General features: G+C 28.7%; 2 protein-coding genes across 6 annotated transcripts in view; one reads left to right on the top strand and one right to left on the bottom strand.

Moving 5' to 3' along the window:
• LOC107439046 (homeobox protein extradenticle) overlaps nt 1-17,785 on the bottom strand; it is a 315,422-nt gene extending 297,637 nt beyond the window's left edge. For all 4 annotated transcript variants that reach the window (XR_006224678.2, XR_011637542.1, XM_043039033.2 and 1 more), the window contains exons 1-2: nt 17,262-17,785; nt 17,019-17,092 (exon numbers count right to left, since the gene is read on the bottom strand). Coding sequence is in view for 2 of the 4 variants with exons in the window: in XM_043039033.2 (XP_042894967.1) it covers nt 17,019-17,092; nt 17,262-17,494 (307 nt within the window). In the remaining 2 variants the exon portion in view is untranslated. The remainder of the gene's footprint in view (nt 1-17,018; nt 17,093-17,261) is intronic.
• Nucleotides 17,786-17,895: 110 nt separating this feature from the next.
• Nucleotides 17,896-23,188, top strand: part of LOC107442776 (SAPK-interacting protein 1) — a 95,750-nt gene continuing 90,457 nt past the window's right edge. The window contains exon 1 of one of the 2 annotated variants that reach the window (XM_043039031.2): nt 17,896-18,085. The gene's annotated coding sequence lies outside the window, so the exon portion shown is untranslated. The remainder of the gene's footprint in view (nt 18,086-23,188) is intronic. The other variant, XM_043039032.2, reaches the window with a different exon arrangement.

Below are 23,188 nucleotides of genomic sequence, written 5' to 3'. Positions count from 1 at the left end.
CCAAACAAAAACTGAATAGGACGGACTATTTGCATAGCATCCCTTCCTACTTTCCAAGAAAAAGGATTTAAGAGGGTGCAATATCGAGACTGAGGACGCGCTTTGCATATGCAATGGCACAAAGCATGGTAAATCTAAACCTTTCTCACACAGTTGATGGAAGATATTTCTTTTGCTTCGACTATTGAGAAAATTCGACAAAAATGTAAAGATTTCGGTTGAAAGTAGAAGATTTTAAAGATAAGTCTTCACAACTATGACACTATTTTGCTAAGCTTAAGTTACGCTGCAAATTCAAATAATGGTTTTAATACAAAATTATTTCCTAAATGAGAAATTCAAATTATGCAAGAGTGATTATTATATTTTTACTCCAATTATTCCAAAAGTCTTAAATTAGAGAGATTTAGATCGGGCAAAATCTCGCACATCCAGGTACTTATATTTTGCGTAGCGTAGTTAGATATTACAGAACAAACAGTGATTTTTACAAAGCACGGACAGAACATTCGTGAGTAAACGTGCGGGATGCTACATGAAAATGCTAGATCCATATGATATCATTCCTTTCATATTGTGCCTAAAAGGTATAGCATATTAATTACAAAGTAGTCTTAAACAGCAAAGCCATGAGGACAATCTATAATCATTAAGATGGTTAATTTTCAATAAAATTAGCAAATCAAAAAGTAAGATAAATATACTATTTTGCATAATTTATACACTTCCTTGTAAAGATCCATATCTGTCATTGACAGCACGAAAAATTTTTTTCTTTGAAGGGCCCTGCTTGCCCTTTAGTCCCAATAAATGCGCCCTCCTTCCCTTTTCGCATAAATAAGCCTCCTTCCCATAAAATTCCTTTTTATTCAGATTCCATTTTGAAAAAAAAATGTCACTTTTTAAATAATATCACATTGGTAAAATTATCTGTGTTTATACATTTAATTCTGATTACTATTACCAATATTTACTTTGCTAGGGTAATTCTCAACTGGTTAAATTTTGATAAGTATCTTTTTTCGAGGGAGGATATTAATAAACTTTTAAGTGATTTTGAATTTTAAAACCATTAACTACTTTTTAAATAAATAGTTTTTTTTTTTAAATGCAACTTTAAATGTTAATTTTCGCATAATTTTCAGTTCAAATTATAGAAAAGAGATTTCAAGTTATTTATCAATTAATCATTTTTTGCTAGTTTACTTCTTTTTGAAGAAAAAAAAATATATGCACAGATATTGCCTTTTAGCGTGCCTTATTTATTTTTAAAAACTGCAATTTTTTCACACATTTTGATAATGAGAGAGAATTACTTTTTGAAATGTACTCATAAAATTATATGAGAGGGTAATTCAAAAATTGTTGAGCATATAATTCATTTATTACATAACATTTTACAGTTTGATAAATATTTTTAAGTGAGTATCCTTTCTAAACTCTGAGTGTTTTTTTCAGAGAGAAAGCGCTCTGTTCTTTATTATTCATAGAGAGATATCTGATATCTGTGTTTATTTATAGGGTGATACTCAAATTTAATAAAATATAAAATAACATTTCCATCCATTTAACACATTTCTTGAAGCAAAAATAAATAAAATAAAATTTAAAAAAATTAATAAAAAATCTTCTTAAAAAAAATCTTATATGAGAACTAGAAGCGAATAAGGCATTTTTTCGCAAATATTGATGGAACCTGTTTTACTGTGAAGAAGTTAATAGCTAATGATAGAAAACATTTGAAACGGTACTTTAACGAACGGCAACTTCTCATTACGTACACAGAACTTTGTAAATAACGAGATAGCATTAATAAATTTTGTTTCACATAATTCACTTTATTTGTAAACGCAATTAAACATGAAATAACAATAATTAGGAATAAAATGAGAACATTAAATAATCATGAGGAGAAGTACCAAAACTATTTAAATCAAAATATTTTTTAAAAAACAAAGATAAAAAGAAATGCAATTAAATTTATATATTTTAAAGTAGATCAAACAAAAGGCTAAACTTGCAGCTAATTATGAAAACTTGTTTACAAAGAAGTTAATTTAGAGAAATTACTAAAAAGCACTTTTAACAAAGAAAAAAGGCACTGAGAAGAAATTTTAAAATGGAGAAGAAAAAAATATTCTCAATTACAACTTTTCCCGTTGAGACATGCTTTAAATGAAAAGTTTTAAATAAATGACTTTATTAAAACACAGCATAGTATCTGCAGAAAGTCAAGTGGCTTAAAAATGCCCTAATGAATTGCTAAAATTAAGAAGTGTTGGAAGAAAAGAAAAAAATAATCGAAAGCTACTGGGATTAGAATTTTTATGATTTATGATAATTTTATTCCCAGCAAAGCAGATACGCACAATAATTCAATTGGAATATTTCTAATTTAAAAGCAAAAATCAAAAAATATACACGATTTTTATTTAATTTAAAATAATTCTAGATACCTTTAATTAAAAATAATATTACACGGCAGAAATTCATCAAAGAGAAAAAGTCTTATGTAAGATATGAATTATTTGGCTATAAATTCTTTACAATTAAAGTTGATTATCACATATGGCTTCACAAAAAAGTTCGAATTGATTAAATTTTTTTAATTCGATATTTTCCATACAAGCATAAGAATTAATGCTTTTCAAATAATAACATAAGTATTAATTTGATATTTTTTTTTATTTTTTACTAACTCAAATAAAATGGAAATTTTACGGATACAAAACAGATTATTAATGATTTTTTGATGCATCACACTCAAAAAATTCACTTAAACTGCTATATCAGAAGAGTGGGAAAAAGAATTTGTATGTTTCTGTTATCAGATAATTAAAGCGAACCCTTGACCAAAATCGACCGATACAGCAAATGCAAACTTAAAAAATTTTAAAAGGATTAAAATTGAGCCAACGAATTCGGGATTCGCTGCGCCGAGAATGCCTGAAACTGCAACCGGCTATTCTATTATTTATGACGCACCATCTTCAATCCAATAAGTTGGAAAGATGGCTGTTCATGTTGTGGTACAATAACGAATTGCTTGCAATAACGAAATCTTGCATCTCCAAAAAAGGTATGTGGTGCATTTACCTGCTTATGAGTTAATGCTTCTTTTATATATTTATTTTATTTTGTATTCCATTTTAATATTTTATACTCTGATTTTTGTCTGCTGTAATAGTGCGCGTGCTTATTTAATTTAAGTTTAAGCGCTTAATAAATATATATATATATATATATTATTTATATGTGTGTGTATACATAGTGCAAATTTAAATGGCGTAATTATAATTTGGAAGAATTAAATCAACTTGAATATTTAAAAGGAAGAAAAAAAAAAGAAAAGCCGTTAACATTTGCCCTGCAGTTAGAGTTTTTCAACAGACAAGACACGGAAGAAAAAAAACTATGCTTTTTCCAGAGGAAAAAATAACCTTTATTAACAATTAATATTCAATTCCGAACTATTTAAGATTTTATTATGTAAATGCAAACATAATTAAACTTTTCTCAGAAATTGATAAGACCTTAAAGGTTGACATCCCAGCCATGCAAAAAACTAGTTTTTAACTAATTTCAAAGAATAAGCTTGTCAAAATCTTAATAAAGCCAACTTGCGTTCGAAAAGGTAAAAAATAAAACAATATTCTACGAAATAACGATCACCTGAAAGTTAAACAAACCCTTCCTTAAATGCTTAAAATATACAGTTTGGCGCTATCCATCAAATCTTTGCAATAACCCCTAGGGGTTAAGCACAGTATTAAAATCATGTACTCATAATTTTCATCTTTTTTATATTTGCTTATTTTCTTCCTTCTTTTAAATTTCTTTTTCGATAAGAGCCTGACAAGAAGTTTTCGGCCATCTTCGGAAAAAGAAAATCCCCAAAGGGTTAACGACGCTTTTCGTGGCGATTATTATTCATCGCCAAATTAATATGCAAATGAAGGTGAGATCTTTTTGAACTTCTGATGAGGGGATATTACAGTTTCCCGCGAAAACGCGAAACGAGTTACCCATGAACAAAAATTACGCTGTGGTTCTATTTCTAAAGAATAATCTTGCATGATAAGATCTCCAAGGCGATTTTTCAGGACTAAATATTCAGAATTTCGGCGAAATTGATATTTTTTCTTTCCGTGACTTAATTACCGTAACACGTCCAGAAGTTTTAAAGCAACAAAACAAGAAACACAATAAGCAACTTTAAACGAAAAGGTATAAAGAATTGGATAAGTTATATCTACGTTTTCCCAAATAAATATAATTAAGCTTCAGTGCAGTGATCAATCAAATGAGGGGGGGGGGGAATCACCGATAGCATCTTCTTAAACCATTCACAAAGGGTCTATTAGAAAGCCTCAAGACTTGACATACAGTAAATGAAATATTTGATTAGAATAATCAATATAAAATGAGGATGTGATAAGAAGTTTATCAACAAATCAACTAACTCCCTACCACAACCTAATTGCTTAATTTATCAATTTTTTTAACCATATTCAAAATAGTCTTTTCTTAGCTTAAAATTAAAAGTGAAGTATATTCTCAATAAAGCTCAACAACCGGAATACTTTTAGTTTTGAATCAACAATTACTACAGAGATTTACCACATTCTTGAAGAATCCTATATATTTATTTACGTATGTTCTTCATAATGTTCTATAGAAGAACCACAGTCGTTCTGTTCTGCTATGTCCAGAACAGTCTTACTCGAACGCGAGGAATATGAAAGTGTTAAATCTCTTATTTAACAGCTGCCCTTACATCAATAGGTTAAATTGTAAGGAAAGCATAAATATAAACGCGCAATTTTTAAGAGATCGTAGGTATTGCTAAATTCACTAATCTAGTACTAATACAAACGTACATTCAAAATTAAGTACAGTAGGGAACCGATTATCCGGAACGGTCGGGTCCATCGCTATTCCGGATAACTGATTTTTCCGGTTTTCTGAATCGCTACAAAAAGCCGTTTTTTTTAATTGTTAAACCCAACTAAAAAAAAAAATATTTGGAAATAATCTTAAAAATAAGAAAAAACGATGAAGTAATGCACTAATGATTATTTCCAAAATGATGGTAAGGTAAACCTCTTTAAAAAAAGAAAGAAAAATCGTAAAATCTTACGAGGAAAAAAAAAATTTTTTTAAAAATGGCGAGAAAATTTATCAAATTTTGTTCCGGTTTTTTGGTTTTCCAGTTTTCTGATTTCCGGATAACGGGTTCTGTACTGTATATAATCTGGTATGCGCATTGACTTCAGAACATACGAACATGAAAGAGAGGGATGTTACATAAAAGAGTTAAATCTCTGCTAAACACGAATAATACATTAAATGCAATGTGAATCTGATTACTCTATTAAACTTTTTCACGTTTGGAAGTGTTAATCCAAAACAGAATTTTGGTACATTAATTGTAGAAACTTTTATCAGAACCAGGAACAAAGATTGGATTCCTCAATACGATGTATAACTCACTGAAGTTTTTAAACATTAGACAGGCTCAACGATAAACATTCATTGTATATCTTTGTAGGATTGTGGAAATGTTTTGGCGGAAAAAGTGAAATATTAAAGCAATAATTTGTTCCTAACTAAAAAATTAACATTGTAAAATGTTAGGAGAGAATGCAGAAAAGCAGTTTNTCAACTAACTCCCTACCACAACCTAATTGCTTAATTTATCAATTTTTTTAACCATATTCAAAATAGTCTTTTCTTAGCTTAAAATTAAAAGTGAAGTATATTCTCAATAAAGCTCAACAACCGGAATACTTTTAGTTTTGAATCAACAATTACTACAGAGATTTATCACATTCTCGAAGAATCCTGTACATTTATTTACGTATGTTCCTCGTAATGCTCTATAGAAGAACCACAGTCGTTCTGTTCTGCTATGTCCAGAACAGTCTTACTTGAACGCGAGGAATATGAAAGTGTTAAATCTCTAATTTAACAACTGCCCTGACATCAATATGTTAAATTGTAAGGAAAGCATAAATATAAACACGCAATTTTTAAGAGATCGTAAGCAATGCTAAATTCCCTAATTTAGTACTAATACATGCGTATTGGCTTCAGAACATACGCACATGAACGAGAGGGATGTTGCATAAGAGTTAAATCTCTGCTAAACACGAATAATACATTAAATACAATGTGAATCTGATTATTCTATTAAACTTTTTTACGTTTGGAAGTGTTTAACCATGACAAGATTCTGGTACATTAATTGTAGAAATTTTTATCAGAACCAAGATTGGATTCCTCAATACGATGTATAACTCACTGAAGTTCTTTAAACATTAAACAGGCTCAACGATAGACATGTATTGTATATTTTCGTAGGATTGTGGAAATTTTTTGGCAGAATTTAGAGCAACAATTTGTTCCTAACTCAAAAATTAAAATTGTAAAAAGTTAGGACAGAATGCAGAAAAGCAGTTTCGAATTAATTATGTAAAAACATCGAAAAATAATTTAATTAATGTTTTAAGAATATTAAAGAACGAATTAACAACTAGTATACGGGGTATCGATATTTTTCACAAAATTTTCAAAACAATAATTTCTATTCCTTTTAATAACAAACAAGTATAACATTTATACGCTTCAGGTTCAAAAACTATCCAATAAAACATGGGCTAAACTTTATTTTCAAATTGCCTAAAGCAAAAAAGTTCGTTGGATCCAACAAAAACGAACAGGAAAAAAAAGTAAAAACCAAACAAAATAGTTTCCTATCTGGGAAGCGTTCGTAAAGTAAGGGGTTACACCTTATATCTGAAGACCTATGACAATATTCTCACCTATGAAAACTTTTTACACTACTGGTCTGATAAAGAAATAGACACAAAATACAAGCAGTAAAGATTGCAAGGGCAAAACCAGGTTTTAGGACCTTATCTCTGGGTGCCTTCCATTCTGTTGGCACTTTGGTTGTGTCTGAGGCAAAAAGGGGACCGGGGGCAAAATTGATAAGCCCGAATTGAACGCGGAGTAAACTTTTCAACAGGAGTTATATTTTGTTCCGGCAAATATGATCATTAACGTTTGGGGGTCCTGGCGGAAATTCCTGTTGGCGGCTTTGGAACTTTATCGCGAATAACCGAGCGTGCCAATTCGCGGACGATATCTTGGAGTTACATCATGGCTGTGCAGGTAATAAACGGTGCTTAAAGTTTTATTGCTTAGACAGAGCAATACGACCAAGAGTGAAAAGTTCACCATGGAATATTCCATGGAGGATAGGGTTCTAAATGTTCCAGAACCTCCTTGCGGAAGTGTTAGCATCACTCGACACAAAATTTGAGATATGGAAAGCGGGAATAGAAATTTGAAAGTAATTGGCAACTTGGAGATAAAATTCAAGCACTTCTGGAAAAGATTCTATAATGTATCGAGAGAAAATTTTATCAAATGGCTTTGAATTTAATGCATCAAATCACATTTAGTAGAAATAAATGAAGTAAAAAAAAAGCAAAACGGAAACATTTAAAACTTAGTGGTATAGTTTTTTTTAATTTTTTTTATACAATATCCCGAGCGCATTAATAAAAAATAAGCATATGACGAAAATTATTTAGCAAACCACACAATCTCGAGGCGGTTAAAAATAGAATATTCAAATCAATTTAAAAATAGATTACTCAAACTATGTTTCAACACAAGTGGAAGCAAGTTACGATTCGAATTTTCGCTATTCAAATATTACTGTATTGAAAATCAAATATAACGTAAGCGCTACGAGATGAGAGGAAGTTCGAAGTTTGCTGATATTTTTCCGGGAAGCAAGTGGCAAGTCTAAGCCAGGAAGGACTACGGCCACAGTTCAAAACAATCCTGCCACCATAACAAATCCAACCGGCAGACTAGACAGGCTAAGTACATAGCCTGTAAAAGTAGATGTTTTGATATTTCAAAATATGCAACGTGAGTATAGAATACAATTTTATTTTTTTTAAATAGATAGTTTTTGATTTCCATTAAACTTGGACGCGAAAAAAAGTTGTTTTTTTTTAATTATCAAATCACAATAGTGGGTAATAAACGGTGAACCAAGTTTTATTGACTAGACAGAGCAATGCAACCAAGAGGGAAAACTTCACCGTGAAATATTCCATGAAAGATAGGGTTCTAAATGTTCAAAGTAGCCAGCCGGGAGGCCAAGTGGTTAGCGTGCCTGGCAGCTGGTTCGAATCCCGCTCCGAGCTCTGTATGTTGTCCTCTGTAGTGCGATGTGTGGATGTGGCACACCCTATGAGCGAGTTTCTGTGGCAGTGCGGAGTGGGTAATGTTGCTCGCTCCCATGACTTTGGTTCACATGTGCAAACGGGTAACGATAAATGAGCAACATTTCCGGCATCTTCTAAGGCAAAGAACGAAAGTTCAATGCCAACCGTTATTTTAAAAAAAATGATCAAAAACAATTAAACAAATATGTTAAATTTTCTGGCTTCGATATTTCTAGTTCTTAAGTAGAGTAGAGAATTTAAGCAGAGCAGTATCATAGAGTTAAAGATACGTAAAAGGCGTACTTTGCATGAAAAGTAAATAACACATTTTTCAAAATCTGAGCAGTCAATCAAATAAAAATAAAAAATTCAGATAGCAATTTTCGATTGATAAGCTTATTTCTTAAGATCACTAAGGCAACATAAGAAATTCGCTTCAAAAAAAAATATATCGCAAAACAAACGAATTCCAACGTAGTATGGAAATGCATAGTTATTTCTCTAAGACAACTCAGTTAAATTGCAAGGTTCAAATCTAGAATCAAGAAAGTCGATATACGAGATAAAATCTGTGACAAGACTAAGTAAATATCAGAAGCTAAGAATTAGAGAAGGGGGGAAAAACATTATACGTTAGTTATCTCTGTTAGTTCTAGTTTTGAAGTTATGGAAATAGTTAGGTTAAGAGAATGGGAAGTATAAAAACGTTAAATTCCACAGTCCCCATTTCATAAATTTTATAGCCACAAAACCACAAAACAAGACTTTAAATATAATTTGAAGAAATCAAGGTCTCCAACTTTACTATTAACACAGGAAACTACATGTAGCAGGGGCTCGAATATGACGCCCCTTACCTTTATTATTGGAATTACTTAAAGAAAAAACCCTGGAAAAAGCTTAGAGCAGTTTTAAAAACTTACTTCAATAAACTTTGAAAAACATAAAATTAATAATTCCAAAATAGACAGCAAATTTGTGGACATCTTAATTTTTAAGAAGGGAAATTTTTTTTAACCAAAGCATATTTAAAACTTATGTAGTTCAAGAATTCATTAAAATTTTTAAAACTTAAATCAAATTCACTTAAAATTAAAAAAAAAATGCAATAGTTATATTAAGTTGACTTTTAGTACAGAAAAAAATATTTCTGAAAATTAGATCGCACAACACGAAATGAAGTANAAATATCGCAAAACAAACGAATTCCAACGTAGCATGGAAATGCATAGTTATTTCTCTAAGACAACTCAGTTAAATTGCAAGGTTCAAATCTAGAATCAAGAAAGTCGATATACGAGATAAAATCTGTGACAAGACTAAGTAAATATCAGAAGCTAAGAATTAGAGAAGGGGGAAAAAACTTATACGTTAGTTATCTCTGTTAGTTCCAGTTTTGAAGTTATGGAAATAGTTAGGTTAAGAAAATGGGAAGTATAAAAACGTTAAATTCCACAGTCCCCATTTCATAAATTTTATAGCCACAAAACAAGACTTTAAATATAATTTAAAGAAATAAAGGACTCCAACTTTAATATTAACATAGGAACGCACTACATGTAGCAGGGGCTCGAATATGACCTTTCAGCGATGAATATGACGCTCCTCACCTTTATTATTGGAATTACTTAAAGAAAACGCTCTGGAAAATGCTTAGAGACGTTTTACAGAATTACTTCAATAAACTTTGAAAAACATAAAAATAATAGAATTAATAATTCCAAAATAGACAGCTAATTTGTGGACACCTTAATTTTCGAGAAAGGAAATTTATTTTTCTTAACCAAAGCGTATTTAAAACTAATGTAGTACAAGAATTCATCAAATTTTTTAAAACTTATATTTAATTCACATAAATTTTTTAAAAAAATACAACAGTTATATTAAGTTGACTTTTAGTACAGAAAAAAATATTTCTAAAAATTATATCGCACAACATGAAATGAAAATAAAGTAGTGATTAAGCTACAACAATATTAAGATCTGTGTTAAAAGAATTCTGTTTGGTTTTTTTTTTTTTTTTTNTGTTTGGTTTTTTTTTTTTTTTTTGGTAATGAATATTCTGCTGATTACAATAGAAAAATGGCAATTATTTTTTTATTAATTTAAAATTTACTTTTTATAATTTTCATATTATATTATTATTCAGTAGTACAATTACTTACTTTAAGTAGGGTAAATATTATATTTTTATAAAAATTTCTTAGAGAACCTTACCAATATTAGAAAAAATTTCTAAAAATGTTAAATCCAGTACAATAGGCAGCTAAATAATTGAAAGTTAAAACCGTTAAAAGGAACCATTAAAACAGTGTATTTATAATTTAAATCTTATATTATTAATTTTAAGACCTTAAAAAGGAAAAAAATAACGAAAAAAAAAGTGCGTTTAGATATTTGATACTTCTAAATTTGACCGTATCAAGATTTAAAACTTTGAACTAAAGTAAGTTATAACTTAATACATAATTTGAAAGGTATGAAAAGGCAGATAATATATTTATAAATTCAATCGAATTACAACCAATACCCTGAACTTCGCAAGAATAAATACAGCAGAAAATGATCGCGATTTCACATTTTGCTTTATTATACTACTACTATAATTAAAGGGAAGGAGGAAAAAATTATCAATTCAAAATAACTTCAAAATGACAGTATAACATGCGAATAGACGCTTTCCCTATGCATTAATTCAACAGTAATAAAATTAGTAATAAGGCAATAAAAATTCATCCCCTGCAACTTAATTTTGTCGAGGACAAAAATCTACGAATATTTTTATCAACAGGCGCATCTTTTTTGATGTTTTCAATCAAACAATATCGAATTAAAAATGGAGTCATCTGCCAACAGACATTATGCATGAAAAAAATAAAGATTTAAGTTAATTTTAAACTACTGGATTTCATCATTAGTTAATAAACAGCCTCATCAATGGTAATTGATTATTTAATATTTTAATCTTCTAAAATAAGAGAAAATGTGTAAAAAAGAGTACAGATGAATCCTGAAATAACGCCAGGCTTTGTATTAAACTAACCCTTGCCAAATGTTTCTCAGCTCAACATGAACTGTTTTCTGTATCTAAAACTTATAGCTATTTTCTTAATTCTAGACTCTTTATTTTCTACATTATAAGATAACGAAATAAGGCAAAGAAATTAAAAGTACTATAACAAAATTATAAGACTTATGTGATATTATATACCACTCAAAGAAACGAAATCAAGTGTTGCTTCGCACACAGAGGGAAATAAAACAGAAAAATACTGGGCAATGCTGGATCCAACCAATAAATTCACAGAATAAGCGAGGGAAAGTAAGAAATACAGATCTGTAATGTTATTGAAAAGGAGTCAAACACTGATGAGCACCGAATTAGTTGAAAATGCAATGAAGAAAAAATTTAAAAAATATACTTTATTCCTCTGTAGATCAAAAGATAAACTTTTCTAAATAATAACATCATAAATGATTTAAATACATATTACTGACATTAATCATAACAAACGTAAAATGATTACTTAAAAATATTATTAAATAACTCGAAGAATATTTGAACTTTAAAGAAAAAAAATGCAAAAACAGATTATTAAATTTTTAATTCCACTCATAAAAATAACGAGCTAGTGTAGTTACTTAAGGACGATGATTTGAGCTTGATGATAAAAAAAACATGTTTTAAATACCTATGGAGATTAAGTTTATTATATTCTTTTATTTTATTATTAGTTTTAAATATTGAAGGAGGGGAAAAAAGCAAGACTTCAATATTTTTAGTATTTGCTTAAATTAAGAAATTAACAAATAACTATATTAACATAACAAATATGATAACTTTAATTACTAAAACCCAATTTGAATGGTAACCCAGGAAATACGATTCAAAACATAATATTTAAATAGAAATTAAAATAGTACATAAAAAATCCAACATAAACGTATAAGCCATGCATTTTATACATTTTTTTTAAATATTATATAGAGATATTATATACTTCTAGAGGGAAAGCATTATTTTTTAAATTAAATTTTCTATGTTAAGAAAAAATTACATGTCACTTTTTAGTCTAAGCCCCAGTTTAGTATAGCTATGTTGAGCTTACATAACTTCAGTTTGGGAAGCATGGATTCAGTACTATGCAAAAAGTAGAAGCCCCAAAAGTGAAAAAATCCAACCAAATCACTAAGAGCATTTATATGATGACTTGGGCAATATTGCATCTCGAAAAATATTAATACAATTTTATCACTATATTGGGTCGGCTATTCAATGTATGTCAAATAAAATTGTATTAGCATAAAAAGTTTTTAATTTTGACTGATTGGCGACAAACAGTAAAGAAAAATAATTCGGAATTGGTAATTACAATGAAACATAAATTGCTTATTTGTTGTTTCATTGTAAATTATAGAACGATTGTTTTGCAATTAATGAAATAAATTGTTTCTTGACCTTTCTGAAGGAACCTTTATATATATTATGACTGGAAAAAAATATTATAATTAAAAATTGTTTTATATTGTAACCCGGAGTCTTGCATCTCTAAAGATTTAATCTATTCAATAAAACTTTAAATATGTTATTATCACTTTTCATTTGAAATTATACTAGTTAAATACTTTGCCCAAACGAAATATTTTATAATGAATATAATGATTTTCAAAACAAATTTAATAATGAAGTTTAACAGCATTAAAATGAAAAGGAAGATCATGATTGAAAATCTTTCACTGGGATAACTTCAGCTTGAATTCTCATTAAAAAATTTATTGAAAATGTGGATTTAGATCTATTTTAATATCAATGTGAATGTTTTTTAAAATATGTTTTTAATCGCCCTCTTAAGCGATAACCCCTCTTATTTTAGGGGCAACTACACATGAAGTTTACCTCACACATTTTTAGGCTACTGCATTGACCTGATGGATGACTAATTTGACTTATGAGGCATTAACTCGATATAATGATAGAAATGACAAGTTAGGAGCAAAATAACGCACACACTGCTGCACTATAATTTTTTTTTAAATTATTATTTATAACGTTTTCAAAACAACCAGCTCAACCAGCAAATTAAGGTAGGCTCGAGGAAATTTTTGGTAGAATTGAATAAAAAATTAATATAAATTTTTTATTGCAACAAGATATTGTCACTTAGCAATATAATGAACTAATAATGAATAATTAATTAATTATAAACAAATTAATAGCCAACTATTACTATTTCAATTTTCATTTCTATTATTTTTAAAACTATTAAGCAGACTTATTACTAATTATGAGTACCAAGATACATTGTATAAATTTATTCAGCAGTTTAGTTATAAAAGCATCGACTTTATAAGAGACACATCTAGTATAACTTTTTTAAATACTTTTAATAAAATTTTAATTTTTAATTTTCTTTAAAATTATGTAAAAGTTCCTTCAGAATAAATATGCCTTAAACTTTCATACATGGTTTGGTCACGTAAAGGCTGAACATAATAATATTCTGGCATATTAAAGAAATTGCAATTTAGCATTAAGATTATTATAATTAATATATTATTTTTTGATATAATTACTTCATCCTATAATAAGAATCCCTCTTTGAAAATTTATAATGATTGTTGTTTTTTTGTTACACAATAAAAAATATGCTTTTAAACAAGAAAATTTATATAAAATTAAAACTCTTAAACTATGCAAAAGACTAGTAATTTCTTCATGATTCCCCAGAGCATAAATATTTAAAAAAAGAAGCCAATATTGACCACTATTTGAAATTTTACAATACTATAACTTCCTACTTATTTATAAGTTTTGACTAAACTTGTTTTAGCTTGACTAAAGCCTTGTACAACCCCTAGTAAGCACTAAAACGTATATCTTTCAGCAATTAAATGTTAGATTTTTCTTGTCTTAAACTTTAAATAATTTGGAAAACATCCTCAGTCAGAGTATATAACAATTATTGAGAAAAATAAAACATTAAACCCATATGACAGAGCCATCAAGTTTGAAATTAGCTGAGTAGGAAAATAAATAAAGATACAAAGTTATTTTCAAAACAAAGGTGCTTAATACCTAATTCTGTTTAATGTACAGAAAAGTAAAAGATTTTACCATTAATAAATTCCTTATTAGATTATGTATATTTAAATGCTAAACCGAGTCTTAAATATTTTAACATTAAAGCATTCTTTAACAAAGAATGAGATTTTAAAAAAGATTTCTCTCACTATATTTATATATATATATATACTGCAAATTGGTACTTATATATTAATGCTTATATGTATATATAAATGCCTGAAAAATTTTAGATCAGATTTCTCAATAAAAAATACAGGAAATTTTCAAGTGGATGCGACAACTACGATCGACAGAGCAACCAAAATTTTTGTATTTGCAAAAATTCTTTTAAAATGTGCACATCTATGTTTTTGGCTTTCTTGGAGGTAGTAACAAATAATAAATGTTTGACTCTGCCTTTTTGAGAAGCTTTTCTCAAAAATGCAAAAAATTAACGTTTATATAGACATTCTAAAAAATATATGTAGGAAATGTTGCTAATTTACAAAAAAACAAAAAAAAAAAAAATACTTAAGTCTTCTAGGGCATTAGAACTAATAACAACAACAAAAATAAGATCAAATTAAATTTGCTAAACTTATGAAATTGTAGCATCATAGCAAATAATTAAACAAATAAAGTTAAAGATCACTCTGTGCTTAGAAACAGAAATTTCTAAACTACAGCTTTTTGTTTGCACCCATGGGGTAAAGTGGTTTACGAAAAATTGCAGTTTACATAAGGGCGTTATATAGATCCCCTAGTTTATAATGTAACTGGTACTTAAAATTTATTCTCATAACACAGTACCAAGTTGTGCATCAAAGTAAATACGATTATAAATTTCTATTAATCATAAATAAAAATTAACAGTATAAAATATTTCTTAAGGACTTTGGGGAGAAAGCAAACGGTGTGCATAAATTTTACATTTTTAAAGCATACAAGTTTGATGATTCAATACTCTAACAGTAAATTTTGAAATATTTAATATTAAAACATCAGAATTATACTAAAACACTTTCTCTCTTTTTTTTACATACACGATTTCACGATACACAAATTATGATCCTATTTTATAAGCTTAAACAAAAGTTAATAATCAACTAAATTAAGGCAGCAGAAGATTAATTTCAATTAGCAACACTTGTATTTGAATTTTGTCTCCTAATGGCAAGTTTAAGAAGAAAATTAACACCAAAAAGAGTGACAATAAAAGGTAGAAGAGAATGTAAACAATGCAAACCTCAACATTTTTAAGCTGTCTGGAGGTAGAATAGACATTTTGTTTGGAAGAAACTGGGTGAAATGGAAGAAACTAAAAGTGACCACTACCACTTTAGATGATTAAAATCCATTTATTATATTATTTAAGAATCAGAGTATCAGTACTAAACAGCATTTGATAACATAATAACTAGCAATAATGAACCCAATATGTTATTGGTAGTAAAGTATATGCTTAGTATGTGATATGTTAATAAGGTGTCAATTAAAAAATTAATAAAATTTTGTTAATTAATCAAAATTAATTACAATATTTTGACATTTTTTCATAAATTTAAGTGTTAACAATTCAGCTTACTCATTTACATAAAATATTGAAGAACTATAGCCATTTTAATTTCTTTAGAAATTCATTATATTTATTCCTTTACAATCACATCATTTTAGTTTTACCTTAATAATAATATATTCATATACTAATATAACATTATATTATTGTTAAAATAATAATAATATTGTTATTACATTGATAATGATATCAATTCAATGATTCAAAATAATTCAACAATATTTTATTCTTATAAGGTACTTCTTCTAAGGTATAGAAAAAAAATTTATCAAATTAATTTTATAATCACAGTGATTTTTAATTAGCTATATTATTGTCAGGAATAGAGAATTTATTTCTAAAATTAAAATAACCAATTTCATTTTTTATTTGCGATATAAGAAAATTATTTTTTAATAGTCATTTCACTAATGTTTACATTTACTAATTTTCAGCATTGCTATGACGTTCCTACAAACCCTTACAACTGAATTAGAATCCCATTAACTCACAAAACTTATGATATCTAACATTAATTTAAAAAAAATTTCCATCATTATTGCCTCTTCCTGCCTCATCAATCATACTATCAAATAAAAAAAAATTTATACGAATATTACTACAACCTCAAAAACATCTAGCAATCATTACAAAATAATCCAACGTTATTATCAGTAAACTAAGCTCTTAAATATACAAGGGAATGGGCGTGCAGTCAAGGAATATTAATAAAAAAATAAATATTAGGCACGAAAAACAATATTCTATAAGAACAGTCATCAAAATAAACAAAAGGAAGTCTTTGGAAAGATGTAAACAAAAGGGAAAAAATACGATCATATGCTCTAAAAATCAGGTAAGATCGAAAATAAAAGTGAGAAAGTATAAAACAATTCAATAAATAAATTTAAAAAAAAGATATTCCGTAAAAGTAATTAGTATAAAACATATATTAACGACGTAAATAAATTATAAAAAATTAGCCAGTCTAAATATCCGATCATGCCGAATACATTGTTTACATAATTTGATTTACGAGACGCTTAATTCATAAACACAGCTCCTGTTCTTAACGCAGTAATTCATTCGCCAAGATGACAATAAATCATGCCAGCTACGGCGGCATTAATCAAAAGTTGACAACACTAACCTGTTTTTTCCTTGATTTCACACAGCACGCTGAATAGGGCTGGCTTCATACGATGACAGTTGAGTGTATGTTTCCTGCAAGACAAAAAAATGAAGATATTGCAGGGCCCCATTTAAAAAAAATAATATCCACAATAAACGGTCACCACACAAATAATATTTTCAAGGCCAACGAGAAACACCGAAGGTTAGGGTTAGCACTTCGACGGTCCCGCGGGCCGTCGGACCGCTGGCGGCTACCTACCGTGCTTGCGCTTCGTCAAGACTCTGGTCGGTGATATTCATTATCTGTTGAAGTATTTCAGAGATGTCATGTTTACGAACGTCCTGGTCTTGTGGGGGTGGTTGACTATTAGGATCCACGCCATGCGGTTGCTGGGGCATGCCGTAGCCGTGTTGGGGTACAACATGACCGGCCATGCTTACGGAAGTATGCTGTGAAACAGGATGCATCATTCTTTGTTGTGGATCGTCCATGCCTCACACAACAGCACAATAAAAATCACTCGCTGACTTCACTGTCAGACGAGCATCTTACTTCTCAACAATCCCCACGCACACTAACCATCCATAAAAGTTCTCTATGCACTGTGTGTTGGGGTGGTTCGTTCACAGCACCACTAAACTCCCCGACTCTAGGTAATTGAGTGTTTTGATTGGGAATACTTTTGACGGACAGCGAGCGGGTTTCGAGGTGGGTTGAACGCTAATGCCAGTCAAGTCACCTCGCCATAAAAGATGAGCGTCTGGTATGACGAAATTTACGTCACACTATGAATTCCACCAATGAGAGGACGAGAAGAGCGGTTTAGTCCAAGCCCGGATGGATGTCAATCAAAGCTCAAAGTGTTACTTTGGCTCCGCCTACAACGTGATCGATGACAACCGGAACTTCCGCTTTAGTGACGTCGTATTTCAACATGGCGGCCGGTGTTGTGGTTGTTTGTGTATATCAGCTATACGTTTAAGATTATACATCGAAACCGCTATAGTTGATTATGAAAACGCAACTATAATATCCACAAAAGTATAAATTACCATCAAAACGCTGTTGTAGTACTATTGTCTGTAAGTTATATATTATTTTGAATGTAATAATTGTTATATCTGGGTTAGAATGTGGCTATGGGATTCAAACGTTATTTTGCATAGTTGGTAGTATCTGTTTTCATGCTATTAAAACTGTAGATTTCTAAATTTTAGACTGCAAAACTAGATATTTAATAATACATTAGGATTTTATAATAATTCTCTTTATTTAATAATTTAGATGGTGATTATTGCATGTTTTGTCTGGGTTATTTGATATACTCATCTAATTAAATTTGTAAATTCCAAATCCTAGGCTACAAAAATAAACACTTAATTTAAATAGTAATATGAAATAATACATTCGAATACACATATCATCTTCGTACATTATTATGTAAATAATAATGTATGAAACTATGTAGATATATGTGTTAGTATGTATCTTATATGGCTTGTTATTATTCTTATAAANTAATATGAAATAATACATTCGAATACACATATCATCTTCGTACATTATTATGTAAAGATTAATGTATGAAACTATGTAGATATATGTGTTAGTATGTATCTTATATGGCTTGTTATTATTCTTATAAAATTAATTTTAATGGACACACCATTTAATGAAAGATTACAATCGTTTTTCTATAAAACTGAAGATTTTCTTTTAACTATTACTAATTTATGTAGTAAATTCAGTTACAATTTTACTCAATATTTCGCAATAATTTGCTTTTGTTTTTATTTTCAGCTATTCTCTTTTTGAAAAATTATCCTGATTAAAATATAGTGTTCAAATTGTACTGACAATGTGTTTAATTAATTAATATGCTAGAATCTGATTTAAAAAAGTAGCAATTTAATGTTTTAATTACATTGATTTTTTTTATTTGTTTTGACAATTTAATTTTTTTATTATTTGTTCTAACTTTTTAATACAATTATTATTTGGTTAGCATTTACTATCATTATCAATTAATTATCAATTTCAGAGAAGTAAGACAAAATTTTTTAAGTTTTAAGATTGAAAAATTTCTTAAATTTTTTTTTATCTGGATCATTTTTCAAATATTAATCTCCATAACTTTTTCTCCGCTACTTTTTCAAGTGATTGTTTTCTTGATTAAAGATGTATTTACTTAACTCTATTTGTCCAGTTATCTTTCCATTAAATAGTATCAAACGTTGTAAGATATGTGTGAAATTGTTGAATATGTTTTAAATGTCTTCAGAAATTTATGAATATTCTTAATAAGAAAAAAATATAGATACTAAACTTTTTCATTACTGTCGAAAATTGTTTCCGAAAATATGTAATTTTCTTCTTGCTTAAATCTTATTGTATACATTAATTAAATAATTCTATTTTATTATTATCAATATATTGTCATATTAACTTTTCATTTTATGCACTAAGAACATACTTTGCAATTTTCCATTACTTTTCACGGCGACAGATGGCGCTACCTGAATATCATATTCTTGAAAATCCCACCATTGTTCTTTTTTTTCTTTTTCATTTTTCTGTGTTTAAATTTATTTATAATATTTTTTTTATTGTAATAGGCAGATGATTTTTTTTTCTTTTTTTTTTTAATTATCATATTTAATCAATCCCTCATAAAAAAATTTTTTTCTAAAGACTCTCTAAGACTTTTCCTTGAATTATTATGGTTTCCATATAGTATCTGAGTATTTTCCAGAATTTATGTCTTCTTTTGTATATTATTGATTTGTATTATACTTTGAATTATAAAAGCAACCCATTATCTGCTTTTAATGAAATATTTTCTTTTGAAGCCTATCACTTGGAAGAAAAAGCTTTATTTACGTATAAACATGTATAAATAAAAAAAAATAGTATGAAACTAATGAAATAACAATTAAAATTTGTAAAAATTATTGAAATAATAATTAAATTTTATCAATTAATGAAAACATAATTGAATAAAAAATGATGAAAATACCTTTGATAATATGATACACATTTTATTTTATCACTGTAATAATATAATTTCCAAAAAAATTTAATATGAAATAATTAACTTATTAAAAAATAAATTTAGTCTGTTATATGTCAAATATGATCTTCTCAGTATCGCTTGCCTACTTATAAAACTGCTAACGTTCTTTTAGTTTTGTTCATTTTAGATATTGCTTCCAGAATTAAGTTCACTTTGCTTGCTCTTGTTTGTACCATATTCATTTGTACCATACTTTGATATATTTTCACCTTTATAACAATTATATTACGCTGCACTCCTTGCTTGCTATTGCTCAACAATCCTCGAAACTGTCCAATTCATTTCATATCCATAATGGCAATCTGGGACATACATATATATACATATGGATATACTATATCAAGTTTGCACATATGTCATTTTTTTTAATTTTGTGCTCTTTGCTATAAAAATTTTGAAAGATTGCCCAATTCAAAAATCTTTTTCAGGCCTATGAAAGCACGTTAAATATTCTTTGTCTGTTTGCTATTTTATGAGGAAAAATGAACTTTTTAAAATGTCTTTTTCCTATTCTTATTTGTATGTGTTTTATTTTCAATAGTTATTCTTATGTGTGTTTTTTTTTAAGTGTTTTCAATTGTAATTTTTAATCATTTTATCTGTAACTGTTATTTTATCTACTTATATGTTGCTTTGAAATGTTTAGGGATCTGTTGTTAATGCTCGGCAAATAGAAAAGTGGTTTTTGTGGGCAAAATTCGTGTTGAATGTTGTAAATTTTACGGATCAAACTTCTCAGCCTATTTTGAATAGGCTTTGAAGGTCAAAATCTAAGTGCCAACAGTGAACCACAAAGTTATGTATTTCTGTGAATACATTTTAATAAGTAGGACCTAAAAGAATTTATATATGGGGTATACATTAGGCTTGACCTTACAGTAGCTAAAAACTGAAATTTTTCGCAACTTTCATGGTCATTAACTGCCTTCGCCAAGACTAGGCAAATATGAAAATTGCTGGAAAATAGTCTTAAGTATAGCAGAAACAAAATCAATTCTTAGATCTATTGTTACTGATTCAACTGCTATATAACATGGCCCTAATACTTTATGACCTGTACCTGATGAAGAATGCAGAAATAGTCATGGAAAAGCTGTAAATTTTTTTAAATGTGACTTTAGCCCAATATGAATATCTGAAGTTAACACCCTCAGCCGAAGTAAGCTTTAGTTCTATATAGAATTTACTAAGGGAGAAGAGGGCAAAACATAAGCTCATAGCTATCTGGTCAAGTAATTTATTGTTCTTATGTAATTTTTTATGCTGAATCGAATGAAATCACACCCAAGTTCATAGGTCTAATAGTTAAGAAGATATTAAGTTTTATATAAAAGCAAAGCAAATTCTGACTTATATGTATGTTTGTCATATTGCTATGCAGGCTAATCATGTATTGTTTTTAGAATATTCTTTAAGCAATCAATAAGAACTCACCAATTCATTATGTAAAACAGTTATGAATGATTTGTGAATAAAAAATTTTACTAGTACTTTTTTTTGCATCCTACATAAACCGTTTATAACTTTTGAACTGTAGTATTCGCATTGATTGCTTAAAGAAAAAAAACATTGGAATCAATACCTTACTTGCCTGAATACCAATGTCAGATGCATAAATATGTATGAGTAAAAATTCACTCTGTTTTTATATAAAATTTAAATAACTTCTTAATGATTAGGTATATAAATTTGGGTATGATTTCATCCACGTTGGAAACCATTATATCACTTGCAAAGATAGAAACAAGTATATTTTGCCTCTACCATCTCAATATCCTCTAGATAGAGACTATGAGAAAGATGTTAACGTGAGATATTCATATTGGGCTTAAATCACATTTTTAAAACAATGTATAGCTTTTCTATAACTATTTATGTATTCATTTATTCAGGTGCAAGCATCAAAGTTTGGGTCCATGTTATATGAAAGTTGAATTAGTAACGATAAATGTGTGAGGTGATTTTGTTCCTGCTATATTTAGAGCTTCTTTTCCAGCGAAGGCAGTCCCACTTGACAATTGTGCAAATTTTCGGTTACTTGCTACTTTTATGTAATTTTAAAATCACGCACATATGCTGATTTTTTTTATGTACTGCTTATTAGTATACATCCACAGAAACCTTTGTGGCTTATTGCTGGCAGAACTATATTTTTGCTCGCAAAGTTGAGAAAAATAATCAAAGACTTTTGAATGACCTTTGACGTTTGTTTCAACGATTCACTGAGTATTTATCTTTTAATAGTTATTGTGAAAATGGTGGCCAGAGTTATGATTCACTCATTTCAACAAACAATATTACCACATGCAATAGATTCTATTGCCACATGTAAATAGATGTTATTTTTTCGAAATTCTAGAGGATCTTCAGTTTTGTCTCTCCCTAAACAAAACATTTTTTCAGAAATAAAAGAAATCGTTTCGAAGTTTTACAAATTCGGAAAATTTCAACAAAATCAAGAACGTCAAGTATCAACCCCTGCTTGGTTTTCCTGATTAATAAAGAAACTGTAAACCTCACTAGAACCTTGTTTTGTCTCAAAGGTCCATTTCATCACTGGTTTCTCAATATCAGTCAGTTTTGTTTTAACAAAAAGATTTGTTTCACTGTGACTATGTCTACGCTATCCTAACTGATTTTAATTTGTAATATGTTTCTTTCACTCTATTCATACTTACTTGCATTTGCACGCACTTCAAGTACATTGTCACCTTTGCATAAGCTCTTATTAAGAATCTTAATTGAATATGGTCTTAAGAGTACCAGAAGACCTTTGTAAAATCTAAATTCAAAGCTGTTAAGAGAGCTTTATAAGTTGAAACTTACCTTCAAAAATTACTAAGTGAGGGTCATAAATAATAATGTAAAAAAATGTCATAATCATAAATTGCCAAAAAATTTTTTTTAAATCTAACCCATTTGTATGTAGTTTATTTAAAACACTTTAATATTATTCTGCAACATCTGAGATTGCTGTGATTGTTCTCTTGTATCTTAGAACCAAGACTACTTTCTAATGATAGAGTTTGTGTGCAGTCGACTTCCATAAGAGCCTTGTGCAACCTAGTCTCATTGATTCTTTGTCCTTTAGCAGCTATTAAACCACATGCAG

Source organism: Parasteatoda tepidariorum, chromosome 8, assembly GCF_043381705.1.
Source record: "Parasteatoda tepidariorum isolate YZ-2023 chromosome 8, CAS_Ptep_4.0, whole genome shotgun sequence".
Taxonomy (NCBI): domain Eukaryota; kingdom Metazoa; phylum Arthropoda; class Arachnida; order Araneae; family Theridiidae; genus Parasteatoda; species Parasteatoda tepidariorum.
This window is presented reverse-complemented; position numbering and strand designations above follow the sequence as displayed.